The 21,146-nt window shown below is 35.0% G+C and overlaps 2 protein-coding genes across 2 annotated transcripts; both read right to left on the bottom strand.

Moving 5' to 3' along the window:
• Positions 1–822: 822 nt before the first annotated feature.
• On the bottom strand, positions 823–2,606 carry LOC143561975 (UDP-arabinopyranose mutase 3-like). The gene is made up of 3 exons (XM_077049915.1): positions 2,061–2,606; positions 1,126–1,376; positions 823–1,055 (listed from the first exon to the last, which is right to left on the bottom strand). Exons 1-3 carry the CDS (start codon positions 2,376–2,378, stop codon positions 854–856), a joined length of 771 nt encoding a protein of 256 aa, XP_076906030.1. The 5' UTR covers positions 2,379–2,606; the 3' UTR covers positions 823–853.
• A 1,579-nt stretch (positions 2,607–4,185) lies between these two features.
• On the bottom strand, positions 4,186–20,417 carry LOC143561989 (PI-PLC X domain-containing protein At5g67130-like). The gene is made up of 7 exons (XM_077049924.1): positions 20,322–20,417; positions 20,101–20,223; positions 5,395–5,517; positions 5,178–5,276; positions 4,764–5,067; positions 4,426–4,649; positions 4,186–4,357 (listed from the first exon to the last, which is right to left on the bottom strand). Exons 1-7 carry the CDS (start codon positions 20,415–20,417, stop codon positions 4,262–4,264), a joined length of 1,065 nt encoding a protein of 354 aa, XP_076906039.1. The 3' UTR covers positions 4,186–4,261.
• Between the last annotated feature and the right edge of the window lie 729 nt (positions 20,418–21,146).

Raw genomic sequence — 21,146 nt, 5'->3', positions numbered from 1 at the left:
AAAATCCTCTTCGCACCCTTCAAGTGAGATTCCTTTGGGTTTGCCTGAAAGCGAGCACAAAGACAAACTGCAAACATAATATCAGGCCTAGAAGCAGTTAAGTACATTAAAGAACCTATTATTGCCCGATATTGGGTTGGGTCCACGTCTGCATCGTTGTCTGAATCAGCACCCAATTTATAGTTGACGCAGACTGGAGTATCAAATGGAGTACTGTCCTCCATCTTGAAGCGTTTGAGAACATCATTGACATACTTAGTCTGATGAATGAACATCCCATCTATCTTCTGATCAACCTGCAATCCTAAAAAGAAAGTTAGTTCACCCATAGCACTCATTTCAAACTTCTTTTTCATGACGGCCTCAAACTCCTGACACATGGCGACTTTTGATGCAGCAAAGATGATGTCGTCCACGTAGACTTGCACCAGTAGAAAGTCGCTCCCTTTTCTCTTAAAGAACAAAGTGCTATCAATCTTACCCCTTTCAAACTCATTCTCAAGCAAGTAATCGGATAGTGTTGAGTACCAGGCACGAGGGGCCTGATGTAGTCCATACAGTGCTTTACTTAACTTGTAAACGTGATCAGGAAAGTCTGGGTCAGGAAAACCCGGAGGTTGCTCAACGTACACAACCTCATCGACTTTACCGTTAAGGAACGCACTCTTCACGTCTAGCTGAAATACCTTCATCTATGCCTTTGTATTCTTTTTTGAGGTTCACAAATGGATTGCTTGCCTTGCTGTGCCAAATGTACGGCAAACCCGTCTTGATTCCGAGCCCCAAATGGTCGCATATAACCTTCAAAATCGTCACATGCTTAGTAAACTGAAGTGACCAAAAGGCAATAGGTCTAATTTGGTTTAAAAATTTGTCTAGTAAGTACCTTAACACACCAGCCAGCCCACATGTCATCATAACGGCCAATGGGCTGACCGTCACCCATGAGTCCGAAGTACATAGCTGGACCAATAAGGCTCCGGTCAAATGCGAGGTTCATTCCACACATAGGGAAGAGAACGCCCTTTGGGAGTGTCATGACTGCATCAACATACCTACAAACACAAAATATAAGATTATATATGAAACCATTGAACTTGGTTTTGTAGCGGTTTAATAATGCACCTTGTGTTTCTTTCTCGGGGTTTGACTAGTTGTGTTGGTGCATCATAGTCTGGGATATTGAGCCAAAGACCGTGAGACACGGCGGTTGGAACACCTTCGCGGAGGCTAAATGGGTAGCCACGAACGAAATCTGCACCGTCTGAGAATGGGTCGTAAAGGGTGTTGAAGAAATAGGGAGTTGAAGGATTAAGGAGGTTGTTGATGTGTTGTCTAAGTGCATCTATGTCCTTCCCGGTTGGGTCCTTTGCAACCTATCATCATTGTCAAAACCAGAGCAATTTCAAAACATCATAGGGTTGATAAATTATGACATGACTCATTTAGCTCGATATGAAATTAAACGGATTAGTGTTTGAGCGCTAATGACATGTTAAAAACGTCAATAAATGGGTTCAACCTGCTTAACTCGCTTATGACACGTATAACTCATTTCACTTATCATTTTAAGTTGGTTAAAACATCAACATGACACGCTTATGAACCCTTTATTAGAATGACATAATTTTTATAGTTTCATATATGATTAATATGCTGCAGTTAAATATATTATAATTAAACGTCGACATTAATTTTAATTTGGAGAGTGCGGTAGCCTAAATACAAGCAAGTCGCCGTTCACATGTCTTATTATTAACCATGTTTTGTGTATCATGCTAAACGTATCATGGTATTTATATCATCAAATTGCTTATACATACTCATGTTAAATGTGTCGTGTCTTTCGTGTTATAAAACTGCATGTATTTGATCATATTAAATGGGTCGTGTTATGTAACCTGCTTATCAAACATATGCCCGCGTTAGTGTTTAAAAAAACCGAAATGTTTTCTATTGGATATTTACACTACATATTATTGTATCCATAAAACAACCATGCATGTTGATGGATCTCTAATATATAAAAGAAAAAAGAAACGAAAAATAAAAAAACTCACAAAGCAATCATCATCAATGGTGAAGATATACTTCTTCTTGGAAACCATGTAACCGAAGCACCGACAAGCCGAATCCTTAAACGAGATACACGAAGCTTTGGGACCCAAGATCTTGTTAATATCATTGCGATTGTAAAGGTCGTAATCAAAGCCATCAGGGACCTTGATGGACCTAGACGGATCACCATCTTGAACAATGATCAAATGATAGGGTTGGAAGAAGGGTCTCCACATCTCGAGAAACTCGAGGTTGCGAATGGTGGGTATGACGATATCGAGCTCATCTTTGAGAGGGAATGTTGAAGAAGCAGCAGCCATAATATTGCTCCAAATTAAAGAAATTACAGAGGTGAGGCTAATGGTTGGAGTTAATGAGAGAGTGTGTGTTATATAAGAAATGAGATAACTATGGACTCGGAGTTGCAATGGCTAGGAATTGTTCAAAGTAGTATAATTTTCCGACTTTGTTGCTTTTCCTAGTGACTCATTTAACTTTTAAGTGTAAGGTTATATTTAGAGGTCATGCTCACGATTTTGTAGTAGTCATGCATGCATGAATAATTGAATATATACCTTTTCTTTTTAGATTTATTATTTACTACTCTTTACTAAATTTACTAAATAGTATTAGTGTATATATCTCCTATCTCCCTTTCCCTCGTTCCAAACCACCTTCATCTTCATCGTTATGGCGATATGCTCATGTAGTTCATGCTTGTGTGTCCGATTTGTAAGAACCCTAATTTAATTCCACTTTTCATCTTCATTTGCCGATTTCTTAAATTTCATATTTCTACAGGATTCAAGATGTCAAAATTTTCTTCGTTGGAGTGACCTGCCCTTCTGTGATCGTGTCGTGATCACTATTCCTGGACCTTTTTGTTCTTTGTGTTATTCAAAAAGGCTTAGATTATACGTTGAAGATCTTCAAGTAAAGAACGCTTTGAAGAACATCATCATCTTTGTCTTGTTACTGGCGTTAGGGTATCTATATTTTATTGTTAGGTCTCTAGGTGTAGGAATGTATTAGTGGGATGTATTAGGCTCTTTAATGTATGCTTTAGTTTCAATGAACTTATAACTATGATCTTTAAGTTTTGATATCAAGTAGTGACCACTTGTTATGGATTAATAAAAACTAAACAACTGATAATAATTAGTGTGATAACAATTGATGCTTTACCAAACCTATGTATATATGATCTTTTGTTTTGATATCAATCTGATGATCACTGGTTATGGTGTGATAACAATTGAACAAGTGATAAATGGTGTCATATAACAATTAAACAAGTGATAGATGGTGCCATATAACAATTTAACAAGTGATAAATTGACTATAATGGTAGGCATATATGCATTACCAGTCCGAGAAAATTTGACCAAATGCTAGTAACGAATGAGCAGAATACGCATTACCAATTTGCCCGCATCAAGTTTTAAAGAGCATGAATGTAATTTTTCAAAGTTAGGGAGCATACGTGAAATCAATTGAACCCACATGGGACATTTGTGTAATTAACTATTCAAAATTTACATTGATACGGGTTATCTACTTTTAAATCACCCATGCACTCTGAATACATTTTGGTGACTTTTAGTGGCAGACCCAACAATGATTTGATTGATGTCTCACAATAAAATAAATTTTGTGGTCTTATTTATGTCGGTTCACAAAATAAAAAGAAAAAACCAAATTAATTTCAAATACTTAACAAAAGTATGTCAAATCATCATTAGAAGTGCAAAATAAAGGTACAAATATCTCTAAAACTGCTCTCTAAATGTTTTCATTCATTATTCGTGGAAAATTATATCCTTTTAGTACTTGAGATGGTCCTTTAACTACATGACCAAAAACCCCAGTTTGACTTTGGATTTGTCTTTAGATTAATTCAGATTTTGCGTAAGTACTTTTTATCTAGCTATAGTCTTTCGATTTAATTTTTTGTGTAGGGCACGGTAATTGTTATATTCTTTTTTCATTTTCTACTATTTCAGGGAAATACATGTTTGTTTACATGCATCACATTTACTTACTAAACAACTACAACTTTTAACTTTTAAATATTATTTCATTCCGAAAAGCTTCAGGATGTACAGCTTCCTCCTCCAGGCTGCAAAATATGAAAATAAACCTCAAGATTTTCATTACATTCTGTTAAATAAAATTAATCAAATTTAATATACAAATTGAATATTTAACCGACCACACACGAATGTACGTCGTTGCATCCACACAAAAGCTCTCCATTCAGAAAATCAACAGCTCGGAACGTTCCTCCACCTTCGCTTCTCTAATAATCAAACATCTCATCAAATATGAGGAACAAACAATTTAGTAGAACATGGTTTCATTTAGTACCTTGTAAAAATCAACAGCAAGGAAGTTGGCCCAACGATTGCCGGAATCGCTATAGCATGTCTTGATAATGTTCAATAGGCCGCCATTATTTTGACTGCATGCCAACAACTTTATAGGAAGTGTACGAAAGTAGTTTACTAAAACAAGTGATTTTGTTTTATCATTCATCGAAGATGACTCCGCCCTGTTTGGACATTCCCCTGCCTTCATCCCACCGTCACCGTCTACAATCATGTTGATAACACTAAAATTACCAACATGTTTACCCCTAACTTACAACATCTATATGATATGGTTTTTATTTATAATTTGTGTAATAAAAGTGAATAGTAACTAACATTGGTTTTCAACCATGTAGTTCCACTGGTACGCGATTCCTTCACTTTTTTCCTTGGATTTAACTGAGCCAAAAACAAGTAATCTTTGGTTGTTAGCCACCATGTCCCGAACCAAAGGCCAATCTTGACCGTCTTTAGGCATACCTGTCACCGGAAACCAGAATTTCTTCAAACCCGCTTGTGTAAAAACATTGGTCAAACCATTAGGTGCTTGTACATAGTCTTCAAGGATGATTGTCACTATTTCCTTTGGATTTGATGATAAAAATGCTTCAACTTCCTTCAAAGTGTCAATAGCTGGTACCTGTTACATGAACAAATTGTATCAAGTAAAAAGTGTTATAAAGTCGTTATAATTAGATACTTGATTAAGATATAAGAACAAAAAATGGCTTGAGAGTATAGTACACTTACAAATTTGGTATACTCGTGACATTTTCCTTTAAAAGAATGACACAACCATACGGTATCTTCATAGTCGTATGTGTCAAGCATCAAAGCCCGTACTCCATTCTTTAGAATATGACAACAATAAGTAACGTGTTGGTATTTTTTTTCTCTATCGTAGCAAATTTGTAACGCTTATGCCTATAAACTTTATAAAAATGAAATGATTTGAATAGAAACATACATTTAGTTGTTGAGTGACACTGTCTTCTTGATTCGTCACGGTAATTCTTGGGTGCCCATCAACGATTGCAAAGGCGTTATGCGTAGTCAAAAACGAGTATTTGTTGAATGGTAGAGAATCGTTCTATCGTTCAAAGAAAAAAAAACAATATAAAAGTTAGTTACTTTTCAGGTTATATAGAGCAAGAGTGGTCAGCCCAGCCCATAAAGTTCAGTTATTTATTTCTGCCCACAGTGGCGGATCCAGGAATTTTGTCAAGTGGGTTCACTATTCGAGTCGGTTTGACGGTTCCGGTCGTTCCGATTGTTTGAATCGTTTCGTTTCGACGGTTCAGGTCGATTGGACTACGGTTTGGGTCAATTCAGTGCACCAAGATTGAGAGTTTACTAAAGATTACCTTTGATTCTTCAAAATATTGACCAAAACATTATTTTAGAAAAGCTAACATATCTCTCTTTCTTATAACATGTAATACATAGCAATCACACGATTAAATTGCTACATAGAGCAATTTTAGTTGACAAGAGTCACATAATTTTGTGTGGAGTAAACATATTTTAGTTAATAAAAATATTTTAGCTAATAAAATAAATGTTACAGACTCACACTTTTGAAGTTAGCCACATACAATACAAGCACTCAAGCAGAAGGAAGCAAGTAGCAGGATACAAACACAATTAACCAGTTTAAGAAAAAAAAAAACTACTAAAAGTGGGAATTGAACCCGGGTTCTCACATTTACAAAGCAGGGTGTCTACCACTAAGCCATGATGAAAACTTTGTTTATGGGTTCACTCACAATTTATATGTGGGTTCACTCCCATATTTTATATAGGCATTCTATATAAAAACCGAAACTCAGTGGATTCCGTAAACCCGCACCCGATTACCTAGATCCGCCCCTGTATCTATGTGTGATCTACACTGATGGTTGTCAACATTTTACACTTTCAATTATAATAACATGTTATAAGTATACAAAAGATCTTATATAATATTTAATGATGAATATGGTTTTTTTTACTGATGTAATTAATAATATAATGTAAATGAAGAATACGTATTTAACATATAATTTTTATTGATTTGACACTAGTAGCTTTGTCCCTAATAACAAAAATATATTTGTATTTGTTAGAACATGTGTAGTCATAAAGTTCCACCACCAGGCGTTATGCGTCATGTGGCGCCCAGCCAGAGTTATGTTTTTTTACAAAAATATGGTGTAATCATAAAGCTCATTTCTCAAGTTATCCAACGGCATTTTAACGGATATTTTTTTTACTTTTAGCCCATTTTTCGCGTTTTGTACAAAACACGCCTAAAAAAAATACCCCAAAACGCCCCCGGGGGGGGGGGTGCCCCCGGCGTTATAGGGTAAAACGCCTCCAAAAAGTTGCCACTACGGGTGGTCTTAGTTCGAGTTTGCGATAGGTTGAAAAGAAACGAGTGTATATGTATAGTATTAGAGAAGATATGTCAACTTCCTGTAACAAACCAATTTTGTGTGAGTTAAAATATATTAGTGTTAGTTTTTCTCTAGTCCCTCTATGAGTCTATGTATGATATGAATAAGCATTACATATGCCTTCTGTGAAGGTGTTTTTGTCATACCATACTATGATACTAACTAGAGGGCATGCATACAAATTTGTTATCTAAATTTAAGGTAATTATTACGAGGGATCTTTCCTCGAAGGTGAATTATTTCGAGAAACTAGATTGGTACCCGCATGATGCGACAGGAAACAAAAACCTTAGTAATCATGTAATAATTATGGTTGTTAATACTCGTTTGAAACCTTGAAAACGTTAAACCAATCATCGATTTTGGTAAGCCGGTTTCTTAATGTTCAAACCATAGCAAACGGTCTGGTTTACGGTTTATATCGAAATCGGCCATATAAAAAAGGACCGGGCGGTAAACTTATTATTGAAGCTCAATGCGTGAAACCAAACCTTTAGTAACGATTCAGTTTAAATTTTCAACGGTTAAGTTTCGGTTTTCAATGCCAAAAATCGAACCAACGGCTCAAGGTTTAACTTAGAAACCGTTAAAACCAAATTGTGAACACCCATACGTAACATGATAATTTTTTTTTATTAAAAAAAAACATTAGCAATACCATACTCAGATTAAAGACAATAAATACTCATTTTTATGGTGCAATTTTTTAAAAAATATATTAACAGATGCAAAAATTACGAACATTGTTGAACAATCATTTGTAGTAAATGGGAAGTTAGTTTAAAATTAAAATTAAAAGGAATAAATGGGTATAGATAAAGGTTCAAAGTTGTAACTATTTTTTAAATTTACAAAAGTAAGTTGAGGGGCAATGTTGTAATTATTTATATGCATATTTTCTAAAAGGGATTACTCCATAGAATAGTAACTAACTTTAAAAGTTGTTTCAATCAGGTCACTGATAAAAACTTTTGTTTCAATCAGGTCATTAAACTTTCATTTTTATTCCAATCCTAGATATTTTACCTGGATAGCAGGTAATCTAGGTTTTTTTTTAATTTTTCAATGTTTTTACTTTGCATAATAACTTTTAAAGGTTGCGAAAATTAGTAAAATGAGAAATATAATTTTAAAATTCCGAAAATTTGCAAAAAAAATTTGGAAAATTTGTAAGGCCCCGTTACCGGTAACCCTACTTTCGTGTTGGATTTACTCATAAACACAGTTCTAAATATCATAGTTAATTAAAACATTTATGCGGAATATAAAACTTTCATTAAACATTACATAATTCATAACTTGTCTCAAAACATCCTTTGTCTTTCACATTAAAGCATTAAAATTAGAACATCATAAGTCTTCAGATGCCAGACTCTTGTTCACTGCCATGTGTCTCCTCAAGCGAGCTGCCTCATCCTACTCACCTGCGTGCATACTAAAAGTCAGCTACGCTGAGTGAGTTCTAGATAATCACATAATCATACCATTCACATAACATTATATTCTTTCATTCATACTTTCATACTTTCTTACTTTCTTACTTTCATACTTTCTTACTTTCTTTTGTATTAACTTACCTTCATATCTTACGTTATAAAGAGCATTACGCCCTACATTCCTCGAGTATTATTAGGGCTCGGTACCCTCTTTCCTCGAGTATTATTAGGGCTCGGTACCCTCTTTCCTCGAGTATTATTAGGGCTCGGTACCCTCCTTCTTCGAGTATTATTAGGGCTCGGTACCCTCTTTCCTCGAATATTAGTAGGGTTCGGTTCCCTAGTTCTCGAATATTAGTAGGGTTCGATTCCCTCTTCGTTACCATACAACCATACATCATACCTCGAGTATTATCATGGCTCGGTACCCTTTCCGTAACCATACAACCATACATTATCATTTCTTTCTTTTATTATCTCTATCACGTTCATACACATAAACATACATAACATACTTACCTTATACATAGCGTTACAACCTGACAGTACGTGCAATATCCGAAGATCGTTCACGTATCATCAAGCAATCATTCATACATTTCACATTATCCACATAAGCATACACTTATCTCTTAGGATAAGCGTATTAACAAACATATTGAGTATGCACACAGCCCCGAAAACATAACACATAAATGGGGCTAGAAACTCACCTGAACACGGTTACGTTCACCGTTAATCGTAATCCCTTTCTTCAGTTGTGCACGGCTGACTGTATAACAAGTATACGTATCAATTAACCATCACTTCTCATAATGTATTTCTATCTTTATATGACCCACAACGAACGGGGGTCCGCGGGCAGCGCCCCTGGCAGCGGGGTCTAGGGGCGGCAGCCCCTAGCAGGGTCCAAGGGGCAGAGCCCCTGGCTGGGGTCGAGCTGCCAGGTCAGCTTGGAAAAATTTTATTTCCATTAACTGTCTTAACACATTTTTCATTAGATTTTTAATTTATTTTCTAAACGAACTTGGCTTTAGGCGAAGTTACCATTTAGGCGAACTTGGCTTTAGGCGAAGTTACCATTTAGGCGAACTTGCCTTTAGGCGAAGTTACCATTTAGGCGAACTTAGCTTGCAAGCGAAGTTCATCAGGCGAACTTGGCTTGCAGGCGAAGTTCATCGCTTTGAAGGCGAAGTTGCCCAGTTACAGGCGAAGTTGCCCAGATCAGCCGCTGTTTGGTTTCAAACCAAACCAAGTATGAGCATGCTTGCGTTCGGTTCGGTTCATGAACAGCCCTACCTAATACACACACACACATATATATATATATCACACACAAACGTATAATAATAAAACAACATCATGCGACAACTGCATGCCCCCCCCCCCCTTCACATTTCACATTTCGCCCATTTGTAGCCCGGGAGAGCGATGTTTCCCCAACTTGTCGCCCCAAAATTTAACTTTGTCGCCCCTTCCTCCTTACCACTACGCATATCCTAATGGACAAGTTCACATTTCACATTTCGCCCATTTGTAGCCCGGGTAGAGGTGCACAAACCGGTTTTTTTAAAAAAACCGGTTCGGTTATTAACCGGACCGGTTTTTTTGGCCCGGAAAAAAACCGGTTCGGTTAATAACCGGACCGGTTAATAACCGGTTTTTTGTTGTCAAAACCCTAACCGGTCTAACCGGTTAGGACCGGTTTAGAAACCGGTTAGAACCGGTTAATAAACCGGTTTTTTTATTAACCGGTTTTTTTTATTAACCGGTTTTTTTTTTTAAATTTCGCGGTTTCAAATACGAATATTTGTTTTTTATATTTTATACTTAATGAAGACCATTATTTTTTCACAGTATAAACAAACCGGTAACTACAAGGCAAAACGGTAACTACAAGGCAAAACGGACTGACCGAAGCCATTCTTTGCATTCGTTGTTAGGGTTCTTTGCTTGGAAGATGAGTATGAGTGTGTGTTGGTGAATGTGTTTTCAACAAACCAAAGATTAAAAACACATAACTTTCATTTATAGTTTTTACATTAAAAATACAAACATTAAATCGTTATCGCATATTCGTAACTCAAAAATACAAACATTAAATCATTAACACTGAAGAAATCTCTGCCAATAACTGTTGTTCATGATTTAACTCAAAAATACAAACATTAAATCGTGAACTAGCAGATGCTCCTGTTGTTCCCAATCGCAGTTTGTTCATGATTTGCCTCCATGTTTGCTGTTTCTTTAACTAAATTAGAAAAATCCAAATCAACAAGTAAATAAGAGCACATATTAGGAAAAAGAATGCTTAGACACGATTACATGAACAACTTGCTGTTTCTTACTCATGATTTGCCTCCATGTTTGCTGTTTCTTTAACTAATTTTCTTCGCTACCCGATCCCGAGCTATTTCTTAGGTAATCGTCGTACGCGGCTTCTTCATCGGTCATTGGTTGAGTGTGTCCTTCATTGACCTCGTCTTCATACAAGCCCGCTTCATACTCCATTTCCCCCTCGAGTGAGCGTTGATGTTGTGCCCTATCTAAAGAGTCCAAGTAATCCTTGTAGCAAATCGACATCTCTATAGCTGGTGCAGTGAGTCGAGTCCTCCTAATCGATATAACCCTGCCAGAAACAGAAAAAGCAGACTCCGAAGCTACCGTGGAAGCTTGGACCGTTAGTAAATCTTTGGCCATGGCGGCGAGGATCGGAAACTCATCCTCCTTACCTCTCCACCAAGCCAGCAAATCAAGACTTCTAAATTCATCCGGAGTCATGTGTTTCACAAAGTTGGTACCACCATACCTTCCAAGTTCACTGCTTGGGGTGTTTACCTTTTGACGTTTACCGGCGTCTTCCCAAATCATGTAGTACATCCCCATTTCAAGGTCGGTTTGGGATTGGGATTGGGCAACAGCTCTTAACGAGTCATGAATTTGGGAAGACGACCCGTATTTTGTAAGGTATACATCATACATGTTTGACAAGGTGGTGTTGAAAGCATTCTTTAAAGTTTGGCTATAATAGGGGTTTTGATCGTTGTTTAACCCTAGCTCATCACAAATTTTTTCTATTAAAGCTTCAACACCACCAACATTGATGCAAGGGTTTAACGCAGCAGCACATGTCAAAACAGCGGGTAGTTCTTGAAAATATTTTCTAAATTTTTCTTTCATTTTTAAACCCATCAGGTGCACCCCTACAATGAAGTTCACTCAACTTTGTGCACATGACAGCAATTTTTGGTAAAGCAATGGGGCTTGTTGGATAGTAAACCCCGGATAAACTAGTTGTGCAAGATTTAAAAATTTGAAGGACCTCCGTAACGATCTCAATCAATAACCAGTTTCTAGGATCGTACGGTGCACATTTACCCCTACTTGACAAAATTTGATGAAACGCAATTAATGATTCTTTTTGTTGGATGGCTTTCTCAAACATATTACAAGTCCAGTTCCATCTTGTTGGACAATCCCAATTTGGCCCCAACCATTGACAATTAGCTTCTACACAAAATTTTTTGTATCTTGAAAATGTTTTATTGTTGCTAAAAACATCTCGTAACATTCTTTTAAAATTGTTTCTTTGCGTTTCGATCACGTTTAACCCATCTTGCACGGCCAAGTTGATAATATGTGCAATGCATCGGCTATGAAAAAACGCTCCATCACAAATAGGTTTATACTTTAATTTTAAATGGCCAACCGCGGCCGTATTGTTGGACGCGTTATCAAACGAAATTGAAAAGATTTTATGTTCAATCTTGTATTGTCGAATGACTTTATCCAAGATTTGAAAAATATTTCTACCCGTGTGCGGGTAATCAAACAATTGAAACGCAACGGTTCGTTTCATCATTTGCCACGACTCGGGGTCAACCCAATGAGCCGTCACACAAATGTATGAGTCGGGCGAACCATGAGGTACCGACCACACATCCGTTGTTAAGTTTACACCAGTTTGTAAGTTTGAAAAGTATGAAATTAGTTCGGATTTAGCGTTTTTCCATGCTTTAAGACAATCTCTTCTAAGGGTCGAACGACTTACGTGTTGGTAGCGTGGTTGAACATAGTTTTGCATCATCTCCGTGAATTGAGGGTTGTCGAAGTGGTTGAAAGGAAGTGTTTGTTGAATCACAAAGTTTGAAAACTGTTGACGTACCGCTTCAACGTCGTACGTAAACACCGCTCCTTGATTCATCATCTCCGGCTGCGAACTACTTCCCGATTAGTCCTTCAAGGCCTTGCAAAAGGGCCTTTGTACATGTGCTTTTAAAGTGGAGTTTGCATCTTTGCCATAAAACTTCAAACAATGTTTGCATCGAGCTTTTTGGCTACCGTTAGACATTTCGCATAGGTCGAAATGTTGCCAAACATCATGGTTTCGTTTCGTGGGGATGACCCGAACGACCGTTTCTCCCGTGTTCGAGGCACCCATGTTGACGGATGAAGCAGCACTTTGGGAGGCCATGATAATCGACTACGAAATAAGAGTGGTATACTCGAGTATGAAATAAACGACTACGAAATAAGAGCGTATGGAGTGGTAATGTGGTATAATTGAGCGTGAGATAACAAAATAATCGCGTATGAAATAAACGTTTAGAGCGTTTGGAGTTGTATAATCGAGTGTGATCTAACCAATACCCAACCTAAACTATATATAGATGTTTGTGGGGGTAAAATGGTAAAAAAAAAAAAACGGTCCAAAAACAAAAAAAACGGGCATATAGCCGTTATACAACGTTCAAAAACCGGTTTTTAACCGGTTAACCGGTTATGGAGAAACCGGTTAACCGGTTTTTCCACAACGGTCAAAAACCGGTTTTTTTATAAACCGGTTAACCGGTTTTTCCATAACCGGTTAATAAAAAAAAACCGGTTTTTCCATTAACCGGTTCGTTAACCGGTTTTGGATCTAGAACTTGTAACCGAAAGACGAACCGGCGGTTTGTAAACCGGTCAAACCGGTTTTTAAAAAACCGGTTTTCGTAAAAACCGGTTTCCGGTTTAAACCGGTAAACCGTTTCCCCAACCGGTTTTTTTGGCCATCTCTAAGCCCGGGAGAGCGATGTTTCCCCAACTTGTCGCCCCAAAATTCAACTTTGTCGCCCCTTTCTCCTTACCACTACGCATATCCTAATGGACAAGTTTGTCCCTAACTTACATGTTATAGAAGGTGTACCTTATACATTACAAGTTGTAAATTACTTAACATGTAGGTGTCTTAATTTGCATGTGTCTCATGTGTTATATATAATATAGATATAGAATAATTTATCATAAAAAAAAGGTTTGGTATTAATGTAACGTTTATCGTTTTCATTTTGAATTTTAATTACCAAAATATGTAAACTCCATTTTTCGTTTGTGTACACGTCAACCATCGAATCCTACTAGGGCATTGGTAAAAAGAGGCATGATACAAGTCTATACGAACCCATCTAAGGACAAGGTTAACGTCTAATTTGTTCATTAAATTGTTTATGTTGTATCTAATTGTATAGATAACTTATAAATCGACAAATGGCTAATTTAAGGAGATTAAACAACAATAAACGGCTAACAAGTGAACCCAAATTCAACATCATTGATGCATATTAAGTGAACCCAAATTTCATCATTTTGAGCCCTGGTTTTGGTGTTTTAAGAGTATTCCCCAAGTTTAACAATCTTTTTATATATTTGGTATGTATTGTAAGAGTGAGTGAAACCGTATTTTTTTTTGTATTTGTTTATGCATCTAAGTTTTATCATTTTTATTTTAGTTTTTAAGATTTCGTAAAGGTTTTTAATAATCTAACTTCTATCAAAAGATAATATTTCGTTTTTTATGTTTTATTCCGGATCATAAGTACACTTTTTGTACCTATTTAGACTATTTATAAGGGCAAATTTTTTTGGTCTGATACAACTTGAACTTAACTAGATTTTTAATAACTTTTACAAGTTTATCTTGCAACAATATTGATTTCAATTAATATTGTTTGAATTCTTTAAGTTTTTGTTAGTACTTCATTATGATTGCCAATATGTTATTGTCAATGGAATTTTGTTTTTTCTAACCGCGTATGGATCACGTCATATACCCAAATGAGCGTTCTTAAGATTAAATGTCAATCGTCCATACTGATTTTAACACTTCAAACCAGACTCACTCAGAACCATTATCAAGGAGCAAACCCACGACATGAGAAAACACACTTGAGTCAGGCATCTAACCTGACACCTTAAGATCTCAAACCTTAACCATCACCCTCATGTCATTAGACCAAAGGACCAACTAAAAATATTGTTTTATTTAACTAATAAAACATGCAGTTTTTACTTAATTTATGTGAATTGGCATGTATAGTTAATTAAATATGATTTACAAAACTCAATATTAAATTTGTGGAGTAAGGAAATGTTGTCGGGAAACTCGTGGTCCAACGTCTAGTTTTAGTTGAATATTTATATGTTAAACATAAATGATCATTGAATATTTATATGTAAAATAGATAGATATAGTTCCAAATATGTACAAAATCAGTTCTCTCTTTCAGTCTGCACCATGTGAAAAATCAATATATAGGGATTTTTATTGCCTGAAACTGTTTGATGCATGTGTTACAGGAACTGCTGGTAAGGTACAAGTAACTAGCATGACAAAACTCGGAGTTCATAGTCAATTTCAATCTTAGAATTGGATCAAAGGAGATACGGGTTGAAAGGACCCAAGGACCCCACACTTTTTTCTAATTTATGCGTTATCTGTAATAACAAAAATCGATTCTTTGTCGACATGACAATAGAAATAAAATGTTAGTCAAAATTAGTTTATTTTGTTGCATATGGACAAAACTTTCTTGAAGAGTAGGCAGTGGCAGGAGGACGGGGATCAAAGACGGGCTGAGTGGTTGATAGAGTGATAGACTGATAGAGTGAGTGGCTGATAGACTGATATACTGGTTGGTCAGGGGTTGTGCGGGGCAGGCGGGCAGCGGGAGTGGCTGAGGGAGGCTGCTGGCGCCGGCGGACTGCGGTGGACGGTGGTCAGTGGCTTACGGTGGTCATATACGGTGACGGACGACGGTGGACGACTGCTGTTGCCTGTTTGCGAAGAGAGGCGCTGCTTTGCTTATGTTTGTTATAAAAAACCCTAACATCAGTTAGGGTAACTTAGTAAGAAACAAACAAAAAAAAAACTATAGAAACAGGATTAGAACCTGCGACCTCCGGGTTACAAAACCCACAAACTACCATCCGAGCAAGCACTTTATATGCTTTTAAGATGGTTCCTGTATAATTTATAGGGTGGTTCCTTTATTATTTTCTATATATAAATACACTTTAATTTCGAAACTCGGGTGGTTCCGCGGAACCACCCGTTACTACCGTATATCCGCCCTTGTCTGCCCAGCCTAGAAAGTCCAATTAATTCAGCCGAGAACCTATCACACGTGCTGACTTCTGGTTTGAATCTTACTACTCTAATAAATAACTACTATTATATGTCACTTGTCACACTCTCATCCATTCTTATATTTTTAACCCATTTTCTAAAATATGGATCCTACATGGGTCATTACCCACCCCCTTTATTGTTATTCAAATCTACTATCTTTTATTTCATTCAAACCCTAGATCCCAAATTTCTCTCAACTCCATCACGAACTATCGGCCCTCTCCATAGCCTCAACCACCACCACAAGTGCCGGCGAAAAAATAGCCCCTCTCCACGGCCACCACCACCACTATTATCGCCTCTCTTCACTATATCTACTATATATATACATATACGATGCAGCCGTAAGCCTCAAAACCCCTAAATCTCTTTCTCTCATCTTCACCTGGTAATATTATTATTATATTAACTCTTTCTTCATCTAATTCGCTTCATTTCTTATTCATTTGTCTTTAATTTCACAAATCATGTCGATTTCATCTTTTTGTATGTTTTGATTGAATTTTGATATTAGATTGATTAAAGGTTTAGGTTTAATATGTTTAATTTGAGATTTGTGTATTAATTAGCTATTTACATATATGTAACGTTAACAGATCATGTGTATTTATTATTATTATTATTAGATGTTTACATATCATGCACATGACAAATTATTATTATTATAATTATTAATAATATCATTTAATTTTTATAGATCAACGTTTATTATTATTATTAACTTTCAAGCAACTGTTAATGAAAATTAGGTTTGTTATATGTTCGTTTAGAATGGATGTAGGTGCTGATCTTTATGCAAATCTGAAGTGAGATGTTAGTATTGAACTGCTGAATTTCCTTGTATGTTGTTTTACCTCATTGTTGAAAGTGAGTTTATGAAGAGTTATTTTAGGATTTGGAATTGATTGGAAGCTGAATTATAGATTTTTATGATTCATTTTGTTGATGATATGTTATGTGTGAGTTTAGAATGGATGTAAGTGTTAATCTGTATGCAGGAGTGAGATGTTACTATTGAATTGAAGAATTTGCTTGTATGGTGTTTTACATTGTTGTTGAAAGTGAGTTTATGACTTTATGTAGAGGTATTTCAGGAATTGAAATTGACTGGAAGCTGAATTATGAATTTTATTGATTCAGGTTGTTGAAGATGAAAAGAAGAATTGATCCTATTGCACCACTTGATTATGTTGAGCTCCAGATTTTTTCAAGCCATAACAGGTTTTCATTCTCTTAACTTATTTGACTGAGACTCTACTCGATAAATATATATATATATATATATATATATATATATTCACTTGGTTTTAATTTCTCTAAAATTCAATTTAGAATTCTATGTATGACCTCATTGCAAGTGCCAAGAACTCCAGATGATATGTAACTGCAAGTACTGTGAAAATATTCCTCTAGAGATCATTTGTATACCAGTTACAATAATGTGCAAGGTGGAATCTTGATTAATCTAGATTTACTCATAAAAATTACAGTTCAAACTAATATCTATAATTAAAATTTTACTCATAAAAATTACGGTTCAAACTAATATCTATAATTAAGTTATAGTTTTATATGGAAGATATCTAATAATTTGAGTAACTTATGGACCTGGTCAACTAGATAGCTTATTGAGTAATTTAAAAAATGTAATTTATACAAGATTATTGACCAGTTTTGTATTTTTAAATTTTTTTCTAAATAATTATTGAGTAATTTAATCACAATATACATATAGAATATATCAATATCTATAATTAATTTTAATTATACATTATATCAATATTGTAACAACTTACTAATGATTATAAAGTTTCAATTAATATTAATAATAATACGATTATATAACAAGTTTTGGCTTCTTTTGAACATAAAAAATTGACTTTTTAATATATTTTCTAATTCAATAGCTGCGTGAGATGTATTACGGTTCCGAAAAGATGACCAAATAACACCATATGTGGTAATTGATGCAACTTTACTATATCAACCTTTCAAAACTAAAGTAAAGCACAACCGACACCAATGTATCACTTGGATTTATTTTATTTTCTTTACTTTTTTTTTTGTTTTTTAAAAGATATTGCAGCACGGTTCGTGTAATCGTGTTACTGGGTTGGTAGGTCCAGCTAACCAAAAGAAGACCTGAAACCTTATTATATATTCAGATTCAATAGCCGAAAAATATTGTTTTGAATGTTTTTTTTAAATTGTTTCACGGTTCGTGTAATCGTGTTCTTGGGTTGATAGGTCCAGCGAACCCGAACATGACCCGAAACCAAATTATATCGTACACATGAACTCAACACGACATTTGTATTTGTTGGTTATTTTATGTTTTGCACCAAGATTTTATAACAAGTTTTGGCTTCTTTTGAACAAATGTTTTGACCTTTTAAATATTTTCAGATTCAATAGTTGCGTAAGATGTATTACGGTTCCGAAAAGATGACCAAATAAAATGTGATGGTGGTAATTGATGCAACTTTACTATATCAGCCTTTCAAAACTTGTAACGCACACCAGCACCAAGGTATCACTTGGATTTCTTTTGTTTTCTTTTGAATTTTAAAAATTTTTGCAGCACGATTATTGTACTCGTGTTCCTGGGTTGATAGGTTCAGCTAACCCGAATATGACCCGAAACCTTATTATATTTTCAGATTCAATAGCCGACAAAATATTGTTTTGAATGTTTTTTTTTTAAATTGTTTCACGGTTCGTGTACTCGTGTTAATGGGTTGGTAGGTCCAGCTAACCCGAACATGACCCGAAACCAAATTATATCGTACACATGAACTGAACACGACATTTGCATTGTTGGTTGTTTTCTGTTTTGTACCAAGATTCTATAACAAGTTTTGTCTTCTTTTGAACAAAAATTTTGACTTTTTAATATATTTTTATGTGCATGTATATTTTTTTGTTAGTTTCATGGATACATTATCATTTATCTAGGGTTGGTATATACATGAAGAACCTTATTTGTCACATGGAAGAGTTATAAGCATGTATATTACCTTATCTAGAGTTACAAACAAACATGGACTAAAGATTTTGATTTTTGATAAACAATGTATACCGACCAATAAAATCACAAATGTAGTGTAAAAGCATGGTTTTACTTATTTATAACATATTTGTGTAATTTTAATTATGTACCTTATGTAATTTTAATGTGAATTGTAATTATATTAACAATATATGATCATTTTGTTAAATGTGTTTCACTTAATGACTAAAGTTTATATTTTAATCAATTACCCGTGTAATACATGGACTTCAAACTAGTTTGGTTATAAATTTATGATCATAACATCACCAACAAACCACAAAACAGAAGACCCCAATTCATGATCATCACATGCCAATTAATTTTTAAAATAAAGCAGAGCATAACACAACATTTTTTTGGAAGGACAATGATTTTATAAGTATAACACTCATAATTATTATTGGTTCATTAGTAGTTTATTCATTGTAATAGAAGATAAAAGGGCAACAAGCTATGTCAGTGGCTCTTTTCAGATATCAAAATTTTTAAAAACTACATTTATAAATCTTAAGGCCAATATTGTCATAAGTCTAACGGACAAGAGGCGTTTTTGTCTTTCGCTTATTATTGGTTGGTTAATGAGTTAAATTTAATTGATTTAGAGTTTTATTTGTTTGTTTATGTTTATCTAATTGTTAGATAATCATGAGTTAGTTTAATTTATTTATTTGTTAAGAGTTAAAGCCCAATTAGGATTGGCATGAACAGATCTAGCATAGGTTGGGATAGTCCGCGCGACCCCTCATCTTTTTTGACGAAGTACGTTTTTAGTGCAATTTTGTTTTTCTTCTTTGCTTTATGCGTCACTTACCCCTAAACAAATTTTTTTAGCCTGCACTACCCTTCAACTCTATTTCTAGATCTGCAACTATTGTTTTATTTATTCATCAAGATTGTTTAGCTATAACCAGAATAAACATGTAATGAGCTAGTTTGGGTATGCTTTATATTTTTAGGTTATCAATAATAAAAAAATTGGGCAAGTTCGTTCATATCATATGTCGTGTCTTCAATTAAATGCCTCACTTTCCAACACCATTATTTTGTGTCAACTTTGGTTTAATTATCTGTCATAAAAAACTTTAAACATGACACATTATATTAAATCTTCAAGATATTTTGATCCAGCAAACGAATCAATAATAAGATTCCAAAAACAGTAACTTAACCCGTAGTAATTAGTAGCAATGATTTAACCATGGTTATCCTTGTATATAGTAAATTAACGTTTTACTGTTACTATCCAACGTTGTTATAGGCCAAAACTTTTGTAAATTGAAATAGAGATCGATACACTGACCAACAGATTGAATACTGGTGTAGCAGTTGATCGAACACATTTGGAGCCTGGATATCCTTGAGGACACGAGAAGCAATAAAGTCCGGTCTCGCAATCTCCATCGGTTTCACAATCTTCCCCTAACTAGACCAATTCACAATCATTTCAATATCACTTGTTTTTTCAATATCGTTGCCGAAATTTACGCAAATCGAGAAATTGAGAGTGAGTGACAAACGTACGTTGCATGTTCCATTGGAGCAACCAGCAGCAATAGAGATCATGAACATCATTAATGGAGCTAGAAACATAAACAAAACTGATCTATGTAACTCCATATCAATCGACTGTTGATGCCCAAGGATCAATATGATATGAAACTGATGGAAGATGATACAAGAATGTGATATTATGAACTGAATATTAAATTGCAAATGAGGATATTTATTATCTGAGAGAGAGAGAGGTATTTATTAATCCAGTGCTTTTTTATTATTGGTTATAAATTATATTTATTTAAATTTTAGAAAATGTTAAAAGCAATTACTTTTCTTGACTATAGAATAGAAATATCGAGTTCAGATGAGAAAAGATTTATTGCATGTGTTATACAAACGTTGTAATAATCAACAAGATTGCAATGTAATTACCTGATGACACTTTATATGGTCTATACTCTATAGACGATTGAAAATACGTGCAATTAAATGAATAACCGTGTACATTAATAAATGGAGTTTATCTCCTTAGTCGTCACTCATATAAGACTAACTGTTATGGAGTATGGTAACTAAAAGTTTTGTCACGTTAGGCCATGAGGTATACTCTAACCCCTACAAAGGTTAAAATGACATGACACTTTAAAGATTGATTAAACCACTCCCCACTTGTGTTAAGTGTGTTAAAAAGGCCAATGGGTTATGCTTTTAACGGGTTGAAAGGAACAATATGCATTTACTATGTATTAATTACTAATTGATTTGTTATTTTAGTTATGTATTAATAGGAGAGAGATGGAGTTAAATGGGTTAAATCATTTCCTTTGAATGGCATGGAGTGAAAGAGAA

This window comes from Bidens hawaiensis, unplaced genomic scaffold, assembly GCF_021521415.1.
Source record: "Bidens hawaiensis isolate Kalapana, Puna unplaced genomic scaffold, B.hawaiensis_p1.1 tig00020892_1, whole genome shotgun sequence".
NCBI classification, from domain to species: Eukaryota; Viridiplantae; Streptophyta; class Magnoliopsida; order Asterales; family Asteraceae; genus Bidens; species Bidens hawaiensis.
Note: the sequence above shows the minus strand (reverse complement) of the source record. Positions and strands in the feature narration are given on the sequence as shown.

Excerpts from the sequence above, each read along its gene's own strand:
- LOC143561975 (XM_077049915.1), bottom strand. The coding sequence starts at position 2,378 with ATGGCTGCTGCTTCTTCAACATTCCCTCTCAAAGATGAGCTCGATATC. Across the intron at positions 1,377-2,060 it reads CCATTGATGATGATTGCTTT|GTTGCAAAGGACCCAACCGG; the intron begins GTGAGTTTTTTT and ends CAATGATGATAG. Across the intron at positions 1,056-1,125 it reads CCCCGAGAAAGAAACACAAG|GTATGTTGATGCAGTCATGA; the intron begins GTGCATTATTAA and ends TTGTGTTTGTAG.
- LOC143561989 (XM_077049924.1), bottom strand. The coding sequence starts at position 20,417 with ATGGAGTTACATAGATCAGTTTTGTTTATGTTTCTAGCTCCATTAATG. Across the intron at positions 5,518-20,100 it reads CACCAGTATTCAATCTGTTG|AACGATTCTCTACCATTCAA; the intron begins GTCAGTGTATCG and ends TTTGAACGATAG. Across the intron at positions 5,068-5,177 it reads GTCACGAGTATACCAAATTT|GTACCAGCTATTGACACTTT; the intron begins GTAAGTGTACTA and ends TTCATGTAACAG.